At 34.8% G+C, this 25,801-nt stretch overlaps 1 protein-coding gene across 1 annotated transcript in view; it reads left to right on the top strand.

Annotated features, from left to right (window-relative positions):
• The window catches only part of LOC111043785 (ankyrin repeat and BTB/POZ domain-containing protein 2), a 57,959-nt gene extending 33,164 nt beyond the window's left edge, over positions 1–24,795 (top strand). The window contains exons 10-21 of the mRNA XM_039423391.1: positions 549–820; positions 1,949–2,142; positions 3,711–3,855; positions 7,433–7,564; positions 8,453–8,614; positions 9,392–9,519; positions 11,093–11,255; positions 11,556–11,676; positions 12,826–13,031; positions 15,717–16,010; positions 18,730–18,912; positions 20,383–24,795. Coding sequence (XP_039279325.1) covers positions 549–820; positions 1,949–2,142; positions 3,711–3,855; positions 7,433–7,564; positions 8,453–8,614; positions 9,392–9,519; positions 11,093–11,255; positions 11,556–11,676; positions 12,826–13,031; positions 15,717–16,010; positions 18,730–18,912; positions 20,383–20,607 — 2,225 coding nt within the window. The 3' untranslated portion in view covers positions 20,608–24,795. The remainder of the gene's footprint in view (positions 1–548; positions 821–1,948; positions 2,143–3,710; positions 3,856–7,432; positions 7,565–8,452; positions 8,615–9,391; positions 9,520–11,092; positions 11,256–11,555; positions 11,677–12,825; positions 13,032–15,716; positions 16,011–18,729; positions 18,913–20,382) is intronic.
• Positions 24,796–25,801: the final 1,006 nt, after the last annotated feature.

Raw genomic sequence — 25,801 nt, 5'->3', positions numbered from 1 at the left:
AAGTTTGAGAAGATATTGTGGGTCCTGTTTTTGAGAATTGACTTAGAGAGCTAGAAGAAATTGCGCAATAGAGCAGTTCTTGAACAATGAAGACATTATAAGATTTATGAAGGCTGGCACAATCAGATGAATGGGACCTATGTTGAGAATGGGGGATGAAAGAATAGCGAAATGTATATGAATGGAGAGGTTACACACTAGACATTAAAAAGATACGGTAGACCAAGTAATAGGTAGACAGATGAGGTGGAGCGCGATCTGAGGACGATTGATGTTCGTGACTGAGGGTTTTTATCAATGTGGTACGAATGAGTAGAATGTGGTCGGGTGGGAATAATATTACTGATACTGTAATAGTATAGTAACTGATACTGACATGTGGGAATCCGTTCTCATATTCAGTAATTTTTACTGCATTCATTGTGCTCCCATAATTCTATTCTCACCAAACTAACAGTTCCACATTTGCTATAACTGGAAACATAAGTGTTCTACACTAATTTCCAATGTAACAATTTCAATTCTAATCCATGTGTTTCCTTTCGCAGGCACTCTGGCTCTACCGCGCTGGGCCAGCAGCAGCAGCGTGGACAGTAGCGGCGTGGGGGCGGGGGGATTGGGCGGGGCGGGGACAGCCAGTGGCCAATCGCAGACGGGCAAGCGTAGCGAGCACTCGCTGCTCACCACCTGCGTCGGCTCCATTCCAGAGCTGGCCGATCTCATTGCCGCCTGCACCAATCACCTGCCACTGCATTCCAGAGCCATCACCTGGTCCAATCAGGCTGTGCCCGCGCTCTTCTACTTCATGCGATGCTCACAGGTCAGAGAACCTATGATATCTATAAATTTGTAAAGATTACTTCTATATTCCAGAACATTTACAAGTAGTGTTTGATCGTTGTTTTTCGAACTAGCGTAATGAGTCTTTACTGATGATTAGAGGTCTCCAGTCGTTGTCCATTTGTGGGTTTGTTCGATCACTTCCTTAAATCAACTTCAAATTTCCAACACATATTATTTGAATCATCAAGTTTGTTGGCATCGTCCTTTTTGGAGATATAACAGGATTGAAAATGTATAAGAAAAAATATGTAGTAATTGAACAAGAGTCAACAAGTTCCCACTTTTGAATCAAGGCCAAAATCGTTGTCCGTCTGTTTTTGTGTACATTCTTCAATAACTTTCGAACGTTTTGATCAATCAGCTTCAAACTTTGAACACATATTTTTCGAACTTTTTACAGATCAAGTTGGACAACAAAATTTACCGTCCTTTTCATACAAAAATGATATATAAGCTATATATGTATTGCATGCTTAGTATACTATGATATTGATTGATAGATAGACTCCATCACGAGAGGAAAAAAAATTCATATGGAATATTGTAAGTTGATTCCAGCCAGAGATTTCAATAGAACAGCTTATATCAGTGATATTAGCGACATTTTCTAAAATTATCATGTGAGATTACCTCAATCACAAGAAAATAATATAATATTTTCATAAATGGACAGCAGCCGATAAAAGGTAGCAAATTTCGTAATTTTGGATTTCAAAATCAGCATGATAGTTCATGAGCTAATTAGTTTATCATTACAAATCAGTTGTAATTGATTGTTAATTTCATAAAACTAATAACTCAATGCAACTATTTCTCTTGACTTTGATTTCGAAAGAACAGCTAAAAGAATATCATCAGCATTTTAACAAGTTTTTGAGCGTGGGGGGCTCACTAATAGTTGAAGTGAAATTTATTTTCTCAAACACTCGGCCACACCGGCCGGACAATGTTGATTTTGAATTCTAGCTACTCTGATTGATTCTGAATAAATTAGGATTGTACAAATTCCATTATAAATTTCAACTTGTTTTGCTGTTTCAACATGTTGTGCTGTGCCAACCTATCGTCTCAACTTGTTGTGTTGTCTGTTGGTGCGGTGCCCCAGCTGGAGCACTCAGGCCCCGTTCAGGAGTTGGTGTACGAGCGCGCCTACGTGGTGCTGCCCCCGCTGGTGGAGTGGATTCGCACCACGGCCGCCCACGCCGAGTACCGCCACTCGGCCCACATCGACCAGGATGACGTCATGCAAGCGGCCCGCCTACTGCTGCCCGGTGTCGACTGTCCCATACGTCAGCCTGGGTCAGTGTAATGAAATTGAATCTAAATTTATTTTTCAGAACTTGAAGGCATGTTTTCTAGGAGGCTCATTAAATTTAATGGACCATTAAACTCTTAAAACTATAGATTTAATGTTCAATTACCAGGATGACGTCATGCAAGCGGCCCGCCGCATTTTTTTCTGATTGTATTTCTATAGTGGAACAGAATGATAATACTGCATGCATATTTTTCTATTACTCTTAATTTTCACTTGTTTTGTATATTTTTTCACGCAGAAATAAAGTCAAATTTATTATCAATTAGATTCAATAGAATATAATAGAAAACTTAATCTGTCATAAGGGCCATGCGCTATACGTAGACTTGCACACGAACATCACTAATAAGAATTACAACAATATTAAAAACAGAGTAGGCCTACAAGAAAAATGATGATCACAGAAGCACTATTTGTAACAACACAATAAATAGTGAATACAGGGTCCTTCTAAATGATGGACCAATTTTCAAAAATTGGTATTTATTAAAGTAAAAATGCAAAACGGACAACCTTTATACCAATGGAAAGAGAAAGTTCCAACGTTTTTTTTAATACCTTACAAGTGTTCAATATGGTCTCCGGCTGCTGCACGATCTGCGGAACCGTATTACTGCTGCTTTGCACTCAATAACACCAGATACGCTTTCTCGCGTGTGGGACGAGTTTGGCTACCGCGTAGATGTTTGCCGAGCAGCAGCCGGAGGCCACATTGAACAATTGTAAGGTATTAAAAAAAACCTTTGAAACTTTCTTTCAGAAAGACCGTGTATAACAAACAGAACAATGATTAAATGATTGATAACATCATCAGGTAACGATTACATATAGCTACACTCGAAAATGGAGATTCATCAATTATGGCAAACCAGAGCATATTCTCTGCTCTTTAATGAGTTAATGCCTAATGCCTTACTACATTTAGATACAAACATCATATTATAAGCATTTGAATTGCGTTAAATTCAAATGATCTTTGGACGACTAATTCGGGAAAGCTGGGCCATAGAATAATATCACTGGTCGTCTGTATAAAACCAAGAAAAGAACTAAGAAAAAAAGAACAAGAAAAGAAAAGAACCAAGAAAAGTACGGGTAATATATACTTATTTGTACTGAATTTTCAAAAAATGTATTCGATTTTGATCTGTTGAATTTGATAAGCTTATCTTGTTGTATGTTTTATGGAATTTAAAAGATTTTCAAATGAATATGGATTTGAATTGTTGTACAATAAATAAATATATGCTTTTCTGCTACTGGGCTGTAGCTTTTATTAAAATAAATGAAGGGTTTAATGTATTGTGGATGAGAATATTTGTACTCCTACACATGTTTAGACATTCTATTATCATTTCTCATTGTTTTTGTACATCATGTTCAGTAAGTAGAGACAGTTATAAGAAACAACAATAATTTCCACTGCAAAATATCATATATTTCATATTAAATTGAAGAAATAGAGAATAGAATGGTATATTCTCATCAATGGGTTTATTATGCTCACTCATTAAATGAGTTTATAATAAAAATGTGTCAATTTTTTCAGGTGTAACGAAGGATTGAGTTCAAAACGACCTGGTGATGAAGTTGAAACAGTTCGTCGTCTGAAGATCTCCATAGCTTTCCGAATGCTCAGTTCTGCATCTAGAGAAATGGTTCCTCATGCCTTACAGCTGCTGCCCAGTACAAAAGTAAGTTACATTTTATGAAAACTGGGTTAAAAAGTAATAGTTCAACTATTAAAGTAAGTAGTAAATGTAGTATAGTAAGTAATAATGTAATAGTAAGTAATCGATTTTTTAAATTAACTCCACTATGATACTTGGCTTGAAATAGAAACCTTTGATGCATCCATTAACTATGTACGTGTGGTGCTGAGGAAACGCATGTTTTCCGAACCGTTAGTACTCGGTGACGGGAGGGGGTATTGTCCTTGAACGAACGTTGTTAGTCGGGACGGCCCATACTATGCCATTTCACTCGCTATGGAGAGTTGGACCGAACAATATGTTGTGTTCGCTGTCGAGCAGTTTTTTTATAGAAACAATGTCTTTTCCGTCAATATTTTCGAGGTGAGTGCTTGATTGAAATACTCCGATGGGTTGCAGCGTTTAGAAGTACTGGTTCTGTGATAAAAAAGAAACCACCTGTCTTCCCCGTCAAGTTCGTAAATGTGGATCGAGTCATAATATTGATGGAAAAGTCGTTGCACTGTGGCTACAGATTCATTGTTTCTAAAAAAACTGCTCGACAGCGAACACACGATGTTGTACGTTCCAACGCTCTATAGCGACTGAAACGGCATAGTATCAGTATGCCAACATTCTTTCAAGGTCATACCCCCTCCCGTCGCCGAGTACTAGCGGTTCAAAAAACATGCGTTTCCTCTGCACCATTCTGTATACAACCTAATGTTGAAACACTGTTTTTATTATCATATTAATATACAGGGTGATTCATAATTATGGTAAAATAATTCAATACGTGATATTAGAGGTAAAAATAAGAAATAAAGTTCTTATAAACATATATCCATAAACGCTTTATTAGCTTGTATAGCTCACAGGGTGAAAGATTTCGCCCGGAATTCAGTTCCTCTGGTGAAATACACCGATGCTGAATTGTTTGGGGACTAGTTTTTGGAAAACTTATGCCGGATTCATATGGAAAAATATCTGAAAATTTGAATAAAACTAGTCTGGAAGCTGTAGTGTGAGTAGTTTTTGAGAAAAAAGTTGAAATATGCAAAAAATCTAAGTAGAAAAACACAGACTTCTACGTTTGATGCCCAATAACTCTCTTAAATGACCAGTAAACAAATAATTTTTCGCAATAAAAATTGTAGAGAATTTAATTCTGAAAAGAATGATGTAAGCTGTGTAAACTAAATTTGAATAAAAGTTGGATACAATGTATTCTTATGTAGTACATTACACCAAAAAATTTGCTGTTTTATGAGGAGAGAACTAATAACTCATAAGTTGTAGCTGATTGCAAATAAAATATTCGGTTTTTTATGAAAGTTTTTTTTTTATATGAAAGTAGCATATCTAAATGACATTAAACTTATACCAAAAGACTAGTAGATTATGCCATTCAGCCTGGGAGGAAGCTTGAACAGAAGTAGATTATCTCCTATGATTCCTGACCAAATGTTTACTGAAAACTGATGTTGTGGAAGATTAGGATTGATGGCATGAGGATATGTTAGTTGTGGACGTTAACGATTGCTGTTCTTGTAAAGTGTGCCTCGTCGGTAAATAAAACGGTTGTTAAAAAGTTTGGGTAAACAAGTTTTACTAAAAACCATCGGCAAATACCAGCACAGGGAATACAGTCTCGTGGCAATAGAGTATGAACTTTCTGGAGGTGGTATGGATGTAATTGTTGCTATTTTAGTATCCTCCAAATGATAGATTGATTGACATTTAACTGCACTGACAATTCTCTTTTGCTCTTCTCTGGATGTTCATAAATTTCATTAAGAACTTGTTCTTCTAACTCTACCTTGAACTTGGACATACTCGGTTAGGAAAGTTCTCTTGATACAAACGTCTTGCTTCAGTACTATTACAGTAGTGTCCCATTCCATGCATTAAATGCATGTCAGCTAATTCGGAGTATGAATAATGTCTAAAATTACCTGCCATTTTTTAAAAAAGTTAACACTTAACACAAAAGCAAAGTGAAATGGTTACAAATAACTGGTTAATAGGTTAAACAAAAAAACACAGCGCGGCTACTACAGTAGGCCTAACTTACAGTTTGTTTTTTTGTTCAACAGTGAGCTAAAATATTTCTGAAAATAATTTCCAGCTGATAATTTCTTTTAAATATTTTTTTATTTAAAACAAAATAAATCAGATGTTTTGGAACAGCTGTTCTTAAAATCAATGTTCTATTTGCAATCAGCTACAACCTATGAGTTATTAGTTCTCTCCTCATAAAACAGCAAATTTTTTGGTGTAATGTACTACATAAGAATACATTTTATCCAACTTTTATTTAAATTTAGTTTACACAGCTTAAATCATTTTTTCTGAGAATTGAATTCTCTACAATTTTTATCGCAAAAAAATATTTGTTTACTGGTCATTAAAGAAAGTTATTGGGCATCAAACGTAGAAGTCTGTGTTTTTCTACTTAGATTTTTTGCATATTTCAACTTTTTTCTCAAAAACTACTCATACTACAGCTTCCAGACTAGTTTTATTCAATTTTTCAGATATTTTTCCATATGAATCCAGCATAAGTTTTCCAAAAACTAGTCCTCAAACAATTCAGCATCGGTGTATTTCACCAGAGGAACTGATTTCCGGGCTAAATCTTTCACTCTGTATAGCTCGCTAATGAAGCGTTTATGGATATATGTTTATAGGAACTTTTTTTCTTATTTTTACCTCCACTATCACGTATTGAATTATTTTACCATAATTATTATGAATCACCCTGTATATTATGATCAATATTATTAGATTGAAACTGTCACAACCACATATTTATTAATAACTTGAGAAATTGGTTCTGGTTACTACATCATTATCAATCGCTAGTAAGCTCTTCAATATTATATAAATTTAACTTTTTTATTATAGAAAATTACCAGTACCCTTTCCATATTTTTCATATGTTTATAACTGTTGAAAAATATGAATTTGGTGCTAGTAATTTATGGCATATGAAAAATATGAAATGGGTTCTAGTAATCTATGACATATGAGAAATATGAAATGTGTACTAGCAATTTATGACATGAAAAATATGAAATGGGTACTAGTGATTTATGACATATGAAATGGGTACTAGAAATTTATGACATATGAAAAATATTAAATGGGTACTAGTAATTTATGACATATGAAAAATATGAAATGGGTTCTAGTAATTTATGACATATGAGAAATATGAAATGTGTACTAGCAATTTATGACATGAAAAATATGAAATGGGTACTAGTGATTTATGACATATGAAATGGGTACTAGAAATTTATGACATATGAAAAATATTAAATGGGTACTAGTAATTTATGACATATGAAAAATATGAAATGGGTACTAGTAATTTATGACATGAAAAATATGAAATGGGTACTAGTGATTTATGACATATGAAAAATATGAAATGGGTATTAGTAATTTATGACATGAAAAATATGAAATGGGTAGGACTACTAGTAATTTTCTATGATAATTAAATATTCGATTAGTCCCATTCGAATAATTTATATTTAACCTACTAAATACTAATGTTTCATGTTTGTTGCAGCTAAATACGCTGTGTGACAGTGGCTTGACACCTTTGATGTTGGCGTGCATCAACAATGACGATCCGTTGGTTCGGATGCTACTTGAATTCGGTTGCGACCCGGATGTTGAAACTCCTCCACAGGGAACTCAGGTAATATACTCCAAATTTCATAAATTTAATTAATTGGTAATTTACTTTTTTTACCATAGCTAATAAAAATAGAATTATCAGATGGGCAAGTTAAACTGTCCGTCCTGGCAGAAGTATGACAGTCGTAAGGCCCATTGATGGATTAAATTATATATTCAGATGGTGGGACCTTCCTGCAAGGGACTCCCCACCAACAAAAGCCATACGAACTTACTTTTTACCATAGCTATTAATGAACTTAATAAGAGTGTTATCAATGTTATAAATGTGCTGAGTATATTATGACCTGTATCAATCAATCAGTTAATCGATCTCTTTATTCAATACATACAATGTATATTGTACATGAATGCGTCATCTTCAGTGAACAACAATATTAACAAATCAATCAACATATTAATTCCTTTAATATTTTTCATATTGAACAGATGAATTAATATCAAGAAATATATTAAGAGTGTTGAAGATGGATTTGTTGTCCGAAAACGCTCTGCAAATGTGATTGGAAGCTAATATCTTTCAATAATCAAAAACAGACAGTCATGTCATAACTTGAGTATTGAAAAGTGATCATACAAGCAGTTCTTAGTGGAAAGTGAAGTTGAAGAGTATTAATTCCAACTTTAGAGCCTACTTGGAATTTTCAATTCCAATCTCATAGAAGAATATCTTCCTCTATATAGGCTATTCTACTCCCATCCCACAGGAACTGTATCAATTATTCAAAATATTGTTTGAAAGCATTATGCTCAAAGTCTTTGATTTTATTACTTTCCTTGCCCTACTACCGTAGGCAATTCCTGACGTTGTCCATTACTATTGTAATGTAGAACGGCAACAAAAATTATTTATTTATTGCTTTTACAAAACCATATTTTTGTGTTATAGAGTTGTCCGAACGTCCAGCCTGAAACACAGCATTGGACAGCCCTGACTTATGCCTCACTGCAGGGAAATGTGGCCATTGCTAAACTGCTGCTTGATAGGGGTGCCAACGTCGAAGGAGGAGCTAAACTCAGTGAAGAAAAGTGCACTATCACTCCTCTCCAGGTGATTTTTAGTAAACTGTGTTCTAGTTTATGTTAGATTTATTTGTAGATAGCACAACAAAAGCTTGAGTTGATAATTAGAAGACTGTGTTCTAGTTTATATTAGATTCATCTTATTATAGATAGCAAACATAATCTTGAGTTTCTAATTGATCAAACTTTATTAATGCAATTAGAAACTGAGTTTGACCAACTGTCTAATTGAAATGAATGTGTAAAACAAAAGTATTTAAAAAATTGAAATGAAAGTTATTAGACTGACATATTATGTTACTAAGGATAGAAATAGCTCAGATTTCGCATTTTTTCTCTATTAAATCATATAAATTATACAGTTGTTGATGACAAACTGTTCGAACAAATGAAGAATAAGTAAATGAAAATTAATTATAGGAAGATGCATTAGGAAATACACAGAAAAATAATTCAAGTAGGTATAGAAGATAAGTGTATTACTTTCAAACCAAGTTTTCCTCAATTGAACTCTCTACTTCCAATATTCCTCCATGAAAGTTGTAGTAAAGCTTTAGACAACGTTCAATAAGTTATTAGTTGAATGATAGAACAACACTGCCAAAAATAATATTTCAAGCACAAGATACTTTCAATATTCAATACATAACTACTAATGGATGGAAATTACTGAGATATTGCATTTATTCACAGAACTACTAATTGCTTTTATATCAATTGTTGTGTATCATTTAGGTTTCTCTGAAAATATAGTATATAGTTTTTTACATTTTCAATTTAATTTGATGTTGATCTCAATTTTCAGGTAGCGGCAGCGTCTGGTAACCTTGAAATGGTGACTCTCCTTCTCTCTCATGGTGCTCACAGTTTTCTTTCTACCTTGCTTAAAGACTCACTGTGCTACTCTGGCGCAGCTCAACGTGGCTGTTATAGGTAAGTTGTCATTAAACGATTCATCAATCATTATTTATTAACTATTTTGATTATTCATCATCATTCACCAGCGCATTTGTTGTTCACCATCAATTTATTTGATTGTGTTGTAAGTATGGCAGGTTGTTGTTAAAGGTAGGTGAAATTAATTGATTGAGAAAATATTTTATTTCAGATCTTGAACAATCTAAACCCTCAGCTCACAGCTCCGTTTGATTTCTATAAATGTGTTCGCAGTAAGATTTAAACTGGATTCCCACGTATCAGTATCACAATCAGTGACCGGTACAGTGAAAATATAATTCACATGAGTTCTAATGGGGAATATTCCCTCTCTCCCTCTCAGAGTATGAACTTAGGGAATGATATTCTCATGCCGCATCCACACTTTCGCCCAATGCGTACAAATGACGACGAGCACGAGAGTGTGTATGGCTGGATTGCCAGTGCTTGTCTTCACTGGCCTTCGCTTGTCATCGCTCCGATTTTCGTCGAGCGAAAGCCAGCCAAGCGAAGGCGAGTCGCCAGCCGAGCATCTACCAATGGTAACATTGCAGTGTCAATGGCAAGACCATCGTGGTAAGCTGATAAGCTTGGCCAGTGACTTGGCGATAGTGTGGACTACATTACTGTATCGGACCCTTTTACCATAGCCACCTCTAATACTAGTAGTTCTGTGAACAGTAGACCTCATGCAGTATTCTCATCCACAAGTACCTGATTGAAACTATAGACCTCATGGAAATACAGCAATAGACTGGCTTCTCCACACATCTGTGTAATCACTTGTTAGCTGATTTATGATGAATAATTCTATAGTCTGATTTTTTTCTCTAATATTGGCGTATGAAGGAGGCTCCCTTTTCCTTTTATATTATCCTTGAAATGCAAAATTTCCAAAAAAACCTTGTATATACGTAGACGCGCAATTCAAAAAGGTACATACCTGTCAAAATTTCATGAAAATCTATTACCGCGTTTCGCCGTAAATGCGCAACATATAAACATTTTAACATTTAAACATTAAGAGAAATGCCAAACCATCGACTTGAATCTTAGACCTCACTTCGCTCGGTCAACAAGGCCGCGGCCTACGATATTGCAACGTCGCAGTGTAGGCCTAGAATCTAATACATGATTGGTGAAAAAGATCAGCTGGTATTTTTTAAATCTTTTTTAATACTGCGACGTTGCAATATCGTAGGCCGCGGCCTTGTATTATAGGTGGCTACGCTTTTACTCATACTCCAGGAATCCGCTTTTATCCGCCTTATCTATCATATTAGTCCAAGTCCTAAGATTTGGTTAACGATTTCTCAAGTAATCGAAAATCAAGAAATTTGGTTGGAAATGGTCGCCAGTATTTCACTTATTTTCCATGCTATTTCATTTTCTTTCCAGTTATATTGGTCCCTAAAATTACTATTGATATTCCACAAATTTATGTGTGAAAGAATGCAACTTCATTTTATTATTTTCCATTCACATTTTCTCCCATCAACTGTTGTTTTATGCAATATTCCTTTCTATTCCATTTAAAATAATTTGATTCAATTTTTTTGTTGTCTTTTAGTGCAATAGCAGTGGCAGCAGCTCACGGCCAACGGTCAGTGTTGCATGCTCTCCTGTCTCATCCTCTGAACCCCAACACCAAGGAGGTTCTCTCTCTGGAAGAGATACTGGCTGAAGGTGCCAACCAACTCACAGCTGATAGGAGGACTAACAGTCGTCTTCAGGTAAATAACAAATAATATATTACTCATAAATATCATGCATTCAGTACATTCAATAAATCGACTTTTGAATGTAAAATTCTTAATAATTAGAAAAGTAGATTATTCTGTAAAAATAGAAGTAAGAAAATGATCATATACAATAGAATATTAATTCAGATATAAAATAGAAATAAACAAAATTATTCATCTATAATGTAGGGAATGAATAAAACTACTTTGTTCTAGAGATGTTATGTGTAAAGTAATTACGTCTTCTAGTTCCCAGCTTATCTACAAATTTTGAATTTTTTCAATGAACAGGGAAACAGTAATGACGGAACTCCGACGGGTCTCTCACAAGTGCAAGTTTTGAAATTGAGTAAAGCGCAAATGAAATGCCTTCAAGAAGCTGTCTACCACAGTACTGAGAACAATCACTTGGGTAAGTATTCTTCTTGAATATTATTTGATAATCAATTATTGATATATGTATATAACATGATTTGGAAAATTGCATGTATGCCTACTACTGATAACAGATAGTGGTACAAGAAACAGTTAATTTTATATTTACGTTTTTTATCATGAAATGGATTAAGATTGTCATGTCATCAGCTTAAAACACGATAATGAATATTCACTTCACAGTTGTGTCAAAATCACTCCACTCAATCGGTTCCTGAATTTTTTATGTATGTACTTTAGTTAAGTGCAGTAGCTTGTATCTATTTTTTTGTAAAGATCGCCTGTTGGTTGGATCCAGAAGGAGGTTGTCTTGTTGCCAAAGCATCTGGAACAAAGTAACCATTCCCGCATTGAACATCTTATTCACTTTGTAAAAAATTACCGTTATGTGTCTGGAGGTCTCTTAAGGTCTCACAACTCAATGTAAATAGATAGAAGGTAGAGTACTCATAAGTTGTTCGTAGTTATATGTTGGCGTGATAACTTCACACATTTCTGATGGATCAGGATGATATTTTATTTCATAGATGACTTTGGAAATACGAAAATATTTGACAGAATATTGAGGTAAAAAGCTTGTCGTTAGATTGAATATTGCACTCATATTTTTGAGTATGATGCTTCGAGGTATAACTGTAAATTAAAATAATATAATTATTGATTATTATAATTTGACGTTGTTCAACTTCCTTTATTACTGATGAATAAAATAAATACTTGTAGTTTAGTAAATATTACTTTTTTGTTGACAAATGAGGAATGCATTTCACTCCTAAGGAGGAGCTTCATCAGCCCGATGAAACTTCCTCAAGAGGTTGCTGAAGCTCCTCTTGAGGAGTAAAATGCGTTTCTCATCTGATAACCAAAAAGTAAATGTTCTTGAATTGGAACCCAGTGTCGAGACTACAACAGAATTTAGTATTAAAATACAACAGTGTCTAAACTACACTTGTGTCTAAACTACACTTGTGTCTAAACTACACTTGTGTCTAAACTACACTTGTGTCCAAACTACACTTGTGTCTAAACTACAAGTGTTTCGTCTTGGAAAACAACATCATTAAATAATATAGGCCTAGTATTCCATTCTTCTGCAACTAAAATGAGAGCATTGTTTTGAGTGCAGAAATGACGTTGGAGATCAGGAAGCTGGGCGTGTCGTGGACGCTGCACTGTTGGATGTGCACCCTGGCCACTGCGCATGAGCACCACTTGGAGAACATGATCGACAAGCTGCTGCAGGACTTCCTGCAGGTGTGGCCCGACGACTGCTCCACCCAGTTCGTCGACGAGTGTCTGCCGCTGCTCTTCAACATATTCCGCTACAGCAAGGTCAGTTACAACACTTCTTGAAATATTGGGTGTAGTTTCCTGTATGGGCACCGTACTACCGAATGAAGTCATCATCAAGTCCTACGCTGACCTTAACATGACATTGAACTGGCCGATGTTCTGTTGGGTCGCATTCATTTCATCCTGAATTTCAGTTTATCTTGATTTCATATTCTCGTTTTTTGTGTTTATTGCCGTATTTAACATTATCAAAACATTTCGAATGATATCAGCATATTTTAAATTAAAAAAAACCTAACCTTCACTTTTACCTTTAAAACATTATTAAACAGAACCTTTTAGGTTATATGCTCATCTAATTTTATAGGCAGGAAAAAATGATCTAGCCGATCTGAGATTTCCCTGTTGTTTTGGTTGGTGATACAGCGATCAAGCATTCTTCTGAAACATTTCTAAAGTAGGAGATTTGCTGAACTCCAGAGCAAGAAAGAATATCGATATCGAATTTTCATCCATGCTCATGGCTTTTGTTGGCAGAGAGATCTTTTCGGATGTCCTGTCTTGCCTTAATACCCAATTCATTTCTAAAAGAGGAGTGATTTTATAGTCTGAAGGACGACTACTTTGAATACTGTAATAGAGTCAAAGACAAATAGTAACTATATACTAGATATAAATTTCATGTAATATTAATGGTGTCTTGCTTTTGCAAGCACTTTGACTTTTCTGACGCCGTTGAGACCAACCAGACATAATATATATCTATCTACCACTTTTAATGTTAATTTTATAAATAAAATCAATATATCGAATAATCGAACTGTATCTGATATAATAATAATAATAAGCATTTTTTTCGATATACAGACTTATCAGTCAACAAATAGCCTATATTAAACTCGTTATCTCCATTTTTTTCAATTTCAAGTTAAGACCGCCATTTTGTTCTCTGGGTTCATATACAACTATTCCCACTTGTTAAATGCTACAGAACACGTTAAAAAGGTATGAAAATGGCCGTCAAAGTTTTGATACTGCTGCAAAACTCGTCATGTGTACCCCACGTACTGCTGCAAAAGCCGTTATAGTTACTAAACGAATACTGCAACAGAACTCGTTATGTCTCTATGGAGTAGAATGTATTGAATTCCTTTCTGCTGCAAACCACGTTATGTTTTTCAATGTATTCAGTTGTAATAATCTTCTAATACAAATGCATATTTTGTATAGTTTCTATTATAATTTGACCACTATTAAAATTTTCACACTTGAAGAGATTTAAGTTGACTTTAGACTTTATTTGGTGACAAATGAAATTTATCTGACAATCAATATTTTCATTTGCATCTCAATACGGACTTCCTATGTGCTTAGTCATGCAGCATTTATTATTCTGAAAACATATTCTTCTCAATCAATTGGTAGTGATATCTATCAGTAAAGTGTTGAATTAGATAAAGATAGGTCAAATCAGTGTTTCAAAGATGAATTTATTTTTTGATAGTTGTTGATTGTCAATACATGGTCCGGGGAAATATGTGATGTACATGAATTACACAGAATTCCATATTCTTCCCATCTTCCATTTTAGGATGAATATAAGCTAAGCTAAATTCAAAGGGTGAATGATAATTAAAAGCTAATTAAAAGGTGAAAGTAAATTCATGAGGTGAATAATTTTTTTTTACATTTTTTAAAAATATTACCAAAGTGCTATTGCCTTGTATAATCTAACCACAGTTTTTTGCCCTTTGTGAAAAAAATGCTTGGTTGGAGTTAACGAGCTTTGAAACTGGACAACTGTATTGTGGATGATGAGCCAAGTAAGCGAGGGTCAGCTCACTTTATTGATAAATTCTGCTACGTTACATAAAAAATATTTGTTTCAATCGTGTTGAATAGTTCATAAATTTAGGACAGAAATTGATTCTGTGTCTTAACACTAGAGTTTGAAACTTCGTAGTCGGTTAATCGAAAGGAGAGACAAAACATAAAGATTGCACTTGTGCAATAAACTATTAATAGCTGAAATAAGTATATAAGTATGAAATAAGCTGATATGAGAATTAATTGTATACCTACACAAGCGCAAACTTGATGCTTTGTCTCTCCTTTCGATGGACAGACTAGTTTTATTTTTGAATGCATGCTACCTTCAGAATCCTCAACTCCTCTGCCTTACATACTATATAATATAACTTGTCTGAGCTTTAAATAAGTCAGCATTGTCAATTTATTAAATTTAACCGGTGATTAAAGAAAACATAAGTTGATCTCATTGGTTTTCTTGCATTTAACCGTCATTCAATTACGGTTGAATTTAATAGATCACAGTTCAACCACTGTGAGGTCCACGTTATAATGTCAGTGTAGAAGATAGGACAACAGCGATGCTGATTCTCTACCTTGCCAATGCCTTCTATAGAAGATAGCTGATACCGGTAAATTTGATGCAATATTAACTGTTCAATCTTGTTAAAATTGAATCAGTAATTTTTTCCAAGAAAAAATATTTTTCGATGATTTAATAATAAATTTTCATAATAATTGAGATTAAATATTTTGTTAATTATATTTCTACATTGTTAAAAACGATCTGGAAACGTTGCCAAGCTAAAAAATGATAGCTTGTCAAAAGAAATACAAGGTTAGCAATACCAAATGATCATGTTGTACCCATGACCAGGAAAATTATTATTATTAATTTGATGTGGTTGTCTGCAGAACGAAGGCACAATCCTGCTGCTGGCGGACATCTTTCAGACGTGCTTCGGCTGGGAGTCGATCAAGCGGATCCGCGACTCAACCCTGAGCGGCGGCGCGCGCATCGATCCCAAGTTCGTCAACAATGCCGAGCTGAGTGACGTCCAATTCCGCGTCGAGGGCCGCGTCTTCTACGGCCACAAGATCGTGCTGGTCACCTCGTCGCCTCGCTTTCGCGGCATGCTTAGCTCCAAGCTGTGCGAGGGAAATCCGCCCATTGTGCAGATCAACGATATACGATATCACATTTTCCAGGTACGATTTTTTAATATTTTGTACCAAATAGTGCTTTCCAGTGCTCAATTTTAATTTATACATATTGCAATCTATTTGAATGGTGTTTTTGTTTTGAAAATAATTGTACTATGGCAAATAAAGAATCATTTGAATAAGATTTTTTCCCAAGTCTTATTTATTTGCCATGACCAGTGATTTCTATACTTTTTATACGGATTTCGTAGTATAGTAGAGCCCGCGAGATAGAACATGAACGTTCGACTCCCACCATATGTGGAGTCGTAATCGAGCGTTGGTGGAGAGCGGTTGTATGCTGCTAGGCTGTTCAGATAAGATAACTCTAATAGTAGTTGACTAGTTCGAAGTTACTGTAGACTGTACAATTAACCTCAAAATCAAATTGAATTTTAAAGATTCCAGTTTAATGTAATACAGCTTAACCCTGATTAATCTTTATTATAGCTCAATTAATTAATTATTGTAGTAGGATGGTACTTGATATTTTTGTGTTTCTAATATCTAACTCCTTTAATAAATACAACCAAACAATTATTCGAATAATAAAACTTTATTGTGGCACCAATTTCATAGTTCAATTAGTAATCAGAATTTCTAGCAAATTTAGTCATAACATATCCAATCTTAATATTTAATATAATTAGTTTTTAACTAGACATACATCATATTCACCAAATATATATTAATAAGCTTAACTGAATATTTCAATTAAATTTTATAATTCTTGTTTTTTCTTCAATCAATAATTTCGCAATTCAGTGATAATAGATTCATTTTAACAATTTAATTTAATAGAATTTAATTAGACCTTATTATTCCACAACGCCGCTTTTCATTGCAATTTATAAGGATTGAGAAAGAAAGGGAGTTAATCTCTTCAAATTGACGTAATTGAGCTTTGTGCGTTAAAATGATCTCCCCTATTCATATCACGATCCATTCTCCTCCCCACCTCTTCATATACCTCCCCTCTCATCAGTCTCACTCAAACGTCATCCTCATGGACGTCCACTCTATTTGGACTACCGCTCTCATAGCAAATAATCAATATTATTCCAAAATTTTATCCATCGAAATTTGGGTGAAAGATAGTTTTGCCCCGCACACACATTAATTTTTTCGATATTTTGCCATCCAAATGAATCCATCCTGGCTGCTCTTGCAAACGTTGTGCAGAGGTATTTAAGATCTGAATTGTAAACCCTGTAAAGCCTTGCTGTGGGCATTTTTCGAGCTTGTCCTGGGGCTGGACGGGATACGCTCGATTTGCCAGCAGGAATGTTAATCAGAGCCACCCATATGTACGTTTGTAATATTATTAGTTCTATAAATTGATTGTGCTGTTACTTTTGAGATACAACATTTCATCCTTCTTAGAGTAATCACGAATATTTGGAGGTAGTCTGTTAAATAAGTAGGGAATTACATAATGTAGGGATCTTCTACCATAAATATTATTGAATCTGGGTTCTACATATATTGACGGAGATCTTAAATTGTAGGGTGAGGGAGGCTTCTATAAAAACTAATTCTGATGAGTGTGAAGTCGTCGCTATGGACGGCACTCACAATTATTCCCCTAGGCGATTAGACTCACCTAATAAAGCTTTATCCCCTGAAATAGCCGATGTGGACATATCATCATCATTAGAATCTTCGAAAAAAGCTCCTCTGGCACAAATTCTCCCTTGTTTAAAGTGGGTACCTCTTCTAAGTCATCTATTGGCGAGTCAGTATCGGATCTATCAGCTATCTATCTTACTGAAAGGGCTGATTTGAATGAGGTAGGAAGGGAATCTATTGGATCAAACAAAAAAGTATAGGGTTCAACACTCCTGTTTCCCGACGGAGGACACCTGTTCCGAACCAAATTTCAGCATCTGACGAAACTCTGAGAGAGATTGAGCTACAACAACAGAGAGACGACTTGATAACGCACACTATGAATCTTCAGGTCGAACTTGATAGCCAAATAAATTATCTTAAAATACGAATAAACGAATTGGAAATTGCTCTTGAAGAAAAATCAGGAATTTGTGACGAAAATGAAACACTCAAGGTCCTTACAATATAAGGATCCGACACGAACAATTTCGATCAAATGCAATTCAAGATGGCGGCTAAAATGGCGAAAATGTTGTCGAAAACATGGGTTTTCGCGATTTTCTTGAAAACAGCTCCAACGATTTTGATCAAATTTATACCTGATATAGTCATTAATAAGATCTATCAACTGCCACAAGTCCCATATCTGTAAAAATTTCAGGAGCTCCGCCCTATCTATGCGGAATTTGATTTTAGATTTCCAATTATCAGGCTTCAGATACATTTTAAACAAAAATGTTCAAGTGGAAAAGATTCAGCATACAATTAATGTCCAGTAACATTTTCACCTAAAATTGAAAATAAGCTCGAAATACGAGAAAATGTGATTATTCTATTGCAAACTGTTGGCAACTGTTGACTCTATTAAAATCATTCACTATGAAGAGATAGCAGACTTCGTGTGTCTCCATCGTTTTTGTCCTGTCACCAGCTGGCTCAGATCTTTGAATAGTAGACTTGATATGCGCGTGAACACTAGGGTCAGGTGATCAATTTCAATAACGGCAAGGAAAGTTGTGTGAGTGCGCCACACCAGATTTTTAATGCGGTGATTTCGATTGATCAATGTTGGTCCTATAAATAAATTATATGAATCCTATAATTCTATTTGCAGCTGGTAATGCAGTTCTTGTACAACGGCGGGTGTGAGACGCTGGAGGTGGACCAAAACGACGTGTTGGAGCTGATGGCAGCCGCCAACTTCTTCCAGCTGGACGGTCTGCTCAGATTCTGCGAGGCGCAGTGCTCAGACATGGTCGATCTCGACAACATTGTCTCCATGTACATCCATGCCAAGGTAAACATTTAACACCTTCAAAAATGTTTGTTCTTGCAGGTTACTTAATCTTTGCACATTTATCATTATATGTTTCATTTTCGCAGCTTTAAGCTGATTCCAACCTATCAGTATAGTCCAGCCAAATGGTCGTTTTTCAGGAAACAGGAAACATCCCCGAAAGAATTTTTCTCGACGGTTCTATATGTATTTTGGGGCGCTGAATTCGAATCTGAAATTTGCTGACAAGCCAGAGGGCGGCTTCACCCCAAAAACCCCCAAAATTTCGGACTTTTTCCAATTTTATCTCGTGAACCTTGAGTTTCTCAAGAAAAATCATTCTTGACAAAATTAAAGAGAATAAGATTTCCAATAAATTGAGTGCTCGCGCAGGATTCTACCATTTTTGGTTCCGGAGCTACGAATTTTCAAAAAAGGGGTATTTTTTAAAGGGTTTTCAAAATTATGCAAACCTACCACTTCTACCCTATACAACATGGATATTTTTCTAGTATAGATAAAAAACAACACATCACGTGAAAGAACAATTCATTATGAACAGGATTCCTTAGAAATTTTCGAATTGAGTAGTGGGGGGAGGGGGGATATACCCAAAAATAGAAAATCATGTCCTACAGCCAAAATACAAATTTTTCATTATAATACCTTTTCAAGGCCTTCCTAACAAAAAAAAAAATACATATTTCGGCTGAAATCATCTCACGCGGGCTATTTTCTATGAGAATCACCCGTTAGAAACATTTAATTTCAGTATTTCGTAGTGGGGGGTACGTCATCGCAATCTAACGAAACTATGGCCGCAAATTAGAAGAAAATGCCATGACATGATTTAAACCCCTTCAAATTCAATAGAGGAACGTACAATTGTAACACCTAGTAAGAGACTAATGAGCTATTCTATTTTAACTTGAATAGATAAGAATACTTTATAGTGAGATCCACGTTATAAAGGCAGAGGTGGAAGATAGAAAAACAGCGTTGCCATTGCCTTCTATAGAAGGTAGCTGATACCAGTATATCTGATGCAATATATATAAACTGTTTATTGTTATTCAAAATAATCAATTATATTTTATTCGTCAAGAAAATATATTTTTAAATTATTTAATAATACATTTTTATAATTGAGATTGAATTTTTCGCTAATTATGTTTCTACGTTGTTGAAAAACGATCTGGCAACGTTTCGAAGCTAGGAAAGGATAGCGCTATCTGCTTTGTCGAATAATAGACAAGAATAGAAAAACCAAAGTTCATCAATCACTGCCATTATAAAGTTGACCTCCTCATTATAGTCAGAGACTTATGAGCTATTCTATTTTGAATTGAATTGATAAGAATATTTTAGAATGGAATGTTAGCATTTGATTGTTATAAAAATAATAAATATTATCGAGTGACTTGGCTGGCTCAGGTCGCACTGATCAGTATCAGGGATTTTATAGGACATGTGTGTTGTGTGTTTTGTCAGGTGTACAACGCATGCCAGCTGATGGAGTACTGCCAGGGCTTTCTGCTGCAGAACATGGTGGCGCTGCTGACGTATGACGACTCAGTGAAGCGGCTGCTGTTTGGCAAACGGTTGCACAACCACGATGTGCTGGCTGGGTTATTGCTGACGCTGCAGGCTCGCATCAAGGACCGCAACAACGTCATGCGGCCGGGGCCCAAGCCGGCCAACGTTCCAGTCAAGTGACCGCCAGCACGTTGCTTCATTTAGATGCTTCAGGGCGGCCACCGTTCCAGTCAAGTGACCGTACAAGTCTAGCTATCCACATTTAGAGTTTTGGACGTGCGATTTTTTCCATCCTGGAAAATTCTATTAGATTAAGGCCCGCCGCAAAGTAGACCCACGCTAATCCATGAAATGCAACCCACGCCGTGGGATGTTTTGTAAACCATTGCTATAGAATTATTCATAATCAATCAGCTGACAAGTGGATCATTCATGTATTACACAGATGTCTGGAAAAGCCTGGCAATTGTTTACAAAACATCCTACGGCATTGGTTGCTTTCAAAGACCTTAAAGATGCATAGACTCACATGCAGCGGTAGTGTCGTACTTGGAATTGAAATCGGCCATTGAGGGGGCAACCTATAAGATTATTACAAACCAATGCCTTTGTAATCCGTAGTATTACAAATATATAGATATAATATCTCGTGCTAAAATACCTCAATGGTGGCCTTCAATTTCAAGTAAAAGCTATCATTGGGAAGGCATAGGCATTGTGGGTTTATATCTCTTTAAGGTCTTTGGTTGCTTTTCATGGATTAGCGTGGGTCTACTTTGCGGCAGGCCTAACCAGATGATTTCCAACAGGTGATGTTAGTCGAGTTCCGTTTAATCTGATAGAGAATTCATAAGGACAGCAAAAAATCGAACGTCCAAAAATCGATGTGTGTGTAACTGGCTTAATATACAAGTTTCATTAAGCTCCAATTAATACAAGTCAATTTTTGATAACCTATAGATGATTCAGGACGACATGCACCATCTCAGTTTAAATAGAGATTGATCAGATGTTAGTTTAAACCTGGAGTATAACACGTTAAATTGAAAGACTGTGCAGACTAAACAAAACTGACTGGCTAAAAAAAAAATACTTTTACTTGTGATATTTTGCAGTTTTCCAATTCGTATATCAGTTGTAAAATTAAGAATTTTTTTCCGACTATTATTGCGCCTAAAGTTTAAATTTTTCAAACTGAATCATTTCAAATTCGGTGAGAGAGAAATTCATGAAAATTTGAGGATACATTCTTCATAATATTGACAATTGAATAAATAATTCCTCAAAATTTTATTTTTTGAAAAAGTTATTCCATTTTCAAAAAATAACTCAAGTTGTGTTATTTTTAGTCATTTTGTGAAAATTGAATAACTTTTTCAAAAAATATATTTTCTCAAAAAACTTTTATCATTTCATCAACAATACCTTATCCTCAAAATTTCATGAATTTATCTCTTACCAAATTTGAAACTATCTCAAAAAATAATGATCGGATAAAAAGTTTCCTGAGATTTTTTTGTATTTAGATAACTTGATAGAATCCAGATCGAGAAACATTCAAACATATGACCAGTAAGGCTAGAGCCACACGAGCGCACATAGTGCGTCCGTTACAACTTACTTATTGCGACCGTCGCCAATGACACCACACGAGCGTTGAGTGTGGTGCGTCAACGTCAGTTGGCTTTACGCAATTGAACCAGACGAAGCAATAACTTTTGCTTGTCTCGACGTGCGTTGTAGCATTTCTGCGCAGTTCAAAATCACCGTCCGTTACGACTTCCGTTACTTGGTATGCACGTACCTCGTGTGTTGTCACCAATTCACTTCTATGTATTTCTACAACGGACGTCAAAAAGTAAGTTGCAACGCACGCACTTTGTGCGCTCGTGTGGCCCTAGCCTTAATCGTACATTAGCGTTTAACATAGATGGTGCATATCCTTTAGATGGAACTCTCATTAAAATCTAGGACACCATTAAATAAATGTATCGGTTCCATGGTCAATTAGATTTAATATATGTCCCAGAAACCGTACTTTGAATGCTTCAGGGCCATGCATCATCTCTGTTCAAACGGGGATTGATAATGTGTTGGGTTGAACCTGGAATATTATACAATTTTCAAAATTGTGTTAGGAATAGTAAGGGCTATGCCTGCTTTTTCTTTCACTACGTATTATTGTCATTACATTGAATATATGAGTAAAACAATTATAATAAATGCGAACATATCCTAATGCAAACCTGGATAAGCGTTGAACGTAGATGTTGCATATCTCAATATTTAAACGGAGATTGATCAGCTTTCAGTTTTAACTTGGACTGTGACACATTTCAATAAATGAATCTACATCTTTATGTAAACCTGGATTAACGTTTATCGTTGGTGGTGCATAACTCAGTTTAAAATATACTTTTAAATCCTATTTCTGGTTGATTTTGTTTTTTGGGTACACTTTTGAAGTGTACAAGAGATGGCTGGATAGAGAAATAGAACCATAAGGGAAGTGCTTCCATGTACAAAGTTATTATACTTTTATTTGTTATTAATTTCTTACTAAAATAATGTCCCGAATGCATATTTTTATAACTATAGATTAGAAATTTATACGTGTAAATTATTACTGACCTTATATTGAAACGTACCGTAAAATAAAGTTTACCCTCTAGTGCCCATTACCATGTCAATTACCAGTGAATCAACGGACTGTGTAAAAATTGCTCAACATAAATACTTTTGTTACGGTCTTTACTTATTGTTGAATATTTTAATAAATGAATGATGAGACTGGATCTAATTTTTAACGTTACATCACATTTTATAGACGTACAACACAAATTTATTTGAGAAACAAATATTAATCGATCACAAATGCTAATATAATAACCATTATTATATTTACTATTACTTTTTATATTGGAACATTTTTTAGCTATAAACCGAAATAAATTCATCAAGTTTTAATTTTTTTATTGAGATTCCATTTTAATAACCGAGTGCAAATAGAAAAGACTTGAAAAATGCTATTCAAAAGTTAAATTCAGGTTCTGAGCATTTTATGTTAATTATATTGTGCCACATTAGTTATAGGAGAAAATTTATTAATAAACACCCAAACTCTATATTTGTATAACAATAAATTTATATTGTATTTATTTATTTTCAATTCGTAATTTAGTTGTAAGATTAGAATGTTTTTGTAATATTTTTTTATATTATGAGAAACAAACTCATTCTAAAATATATTTTTCTTTTCTATTGTGATAAGAGAAACTTAATTATGAATTATGCGGTATCTATTTTGATAATTATGAAAAATTGTATTTTGATACTGTGAAAAATTAATAATTTGAAGATGATTAACATGATGTTATAAATCTTACTTAATCTTTTATTTTAATGAGGGACAAACTCAGTGTAAAATAGATCTTTGCTTTAAAATGAGAATAATTTCATATCAAATTCTAGTAGATAGTCTTAAATCAGAATGGATAATTTTTTTGAATGAATGCCACAAACTCTTTATAATAAAGTTAATTGGTTCCATTGAATGGGATAATGTTATTGGTTTCATGTGATAAAAATATGCGACCATTAAGAAATAGATTTCTCTCTTTCAACTTTGAACTGATAACTGCACTGATATTCTGATAACTGATTAATTCATATTTGTATCCATTAAAAAATATCTTGAATTATGAATGAATATTGTTTACATATCGAATCCGTTCTACATTTTTATTGAATATAGATTTTTAAAATAAAAGATGATTTTATCTACGATCGATGTTGTTCTAAAATGAACTAAATAATAGTCATATCAAGATTTATTTTTCAGGTGCTTAATAAAGTTCGTTTTTTTAGCTGTCTAATTCAATAAGAGATTGGCTTTGTTGCACATTTTCACAAAATGTTTGTTTGAAAACGTTTTGTGTTGATATTTTGAAATAGTATCTTCAGGAATACTCACATAAGATAAAACATGTCAAAATAATATTGCATAAACCACAAATACACAGGGTAGTACCTACTGAAAACAAAAGCATCACTCACTTCACTAAGAGAAGAGTAAGGGCCAGACCACATTTGAGTGTTTCAGGTGCTTCAGGTAACAACCCAATCAGTCAATCGGAGCTGAGAGCTTCGTGCCCTGTCCACTCTAAAAACGCCTGAAACCCGCTTAAGGCTCCAAGTCTTACTCTGCCAACAGTATTACATATGGTCCTCTTTTTCTATGTTAGTGTATAAATTGTTAATTGAGTTATATCTATGATGCGTATACTGTTATTTTATATAATTGGCTTGGCTTTTATAATTTTTCTATAACTGTAATTACTTTGAAATAAAATATTTTCTATTTTCTAATCTTTGGTCTTGTTGAATCGAATCCTCATAAATGAATACGCTTCAGAGTACTGTCAAATTCAAAATGTGATTCTTCTTTTCGTCACATTCTTATAATAGTTATTTGTGCAACTAGTGCGCAAAGTGACAGTTTGCTGCACCGAAAGAAAGGCGAGGGCGGAATGGTTTCTTGAGTGCAGCAGAGGAACTTTGCGCACGTATTTCACATTAAATTTTTCCTACAGTTACCATTGAATATGAAAAGTAGGTAATTATGGGTAAAATTGCCTGAAATCCATCAAATGTTTTTCTGTGTAATTTTATTATTAATAAAAACCTTAATTTATTGCCAAATTGAATAATGTAGTAGTGTTTGAATGAAGGGGAGGCTGAGTGCTGAATGTGGCACTGTGCTGTCGCTGTCCTCGTTGTCCATCGTTATTATTATAACACACTATACCACAGTCACTGTTACCAACTTCATTTTGATTTTGCTGCACTGGTGCTCCATATAACCTACTAACTATTTTGCGTTGCCATGTTGCAAATCTGGAGTGCAGAAAAAAATTTCCCGCACTAGAGCGGAAAAGTGATTCTTTGCGTTCTGTAAACAGTGCAGGAATGGCCACTTTTCAAGGTAACTGTAGGAAATAGTTATTTTCCTACAGTTACGTTGAAAAGTGTCCATTGCTGCACTGATTACAGAACGCAAAGAATCACTTTTCCGCTCTAGTGCGGGAAAAATTTTTCTGCACTCCAGATTTGCAACATGGCAACGAAAAATACTTAGTAGGTTATATGGAGCAACAGTGCAGCAAAATCAAAATGAAGTTGGTAACAGTGACTGGGCTGCTATAGTGAGCAGAGGTGCAACGAAGCACAACGCGCTAATTATTACTATTATATATTATAACGAGGACAGCAACAGCACAGTGCCACCACAGCACACACCACACAGCCGCCTCGCCATTCAAACACTACTAAGTTATTTGATGGATTTCAGGCAATTTTACCCATAATTACCCAC

This window comes from Nilaparvata lugens, chromosome 3 (genome assembly GCF_014356525.2).
Source record: "Nilaparvata lugens isolate BPH chromosome 3, ASM1435652v1, whole genome shotgun sequence".
NCBI lineage: Eukaryota > Metazoa > Arthropoda > Insecta > Hemiptera > Delphacidae > Nilaparvata > Nilaparvata lugens.
This window is presented reverse-complemented; position numbering and strand designations above follow the sequence as displayed.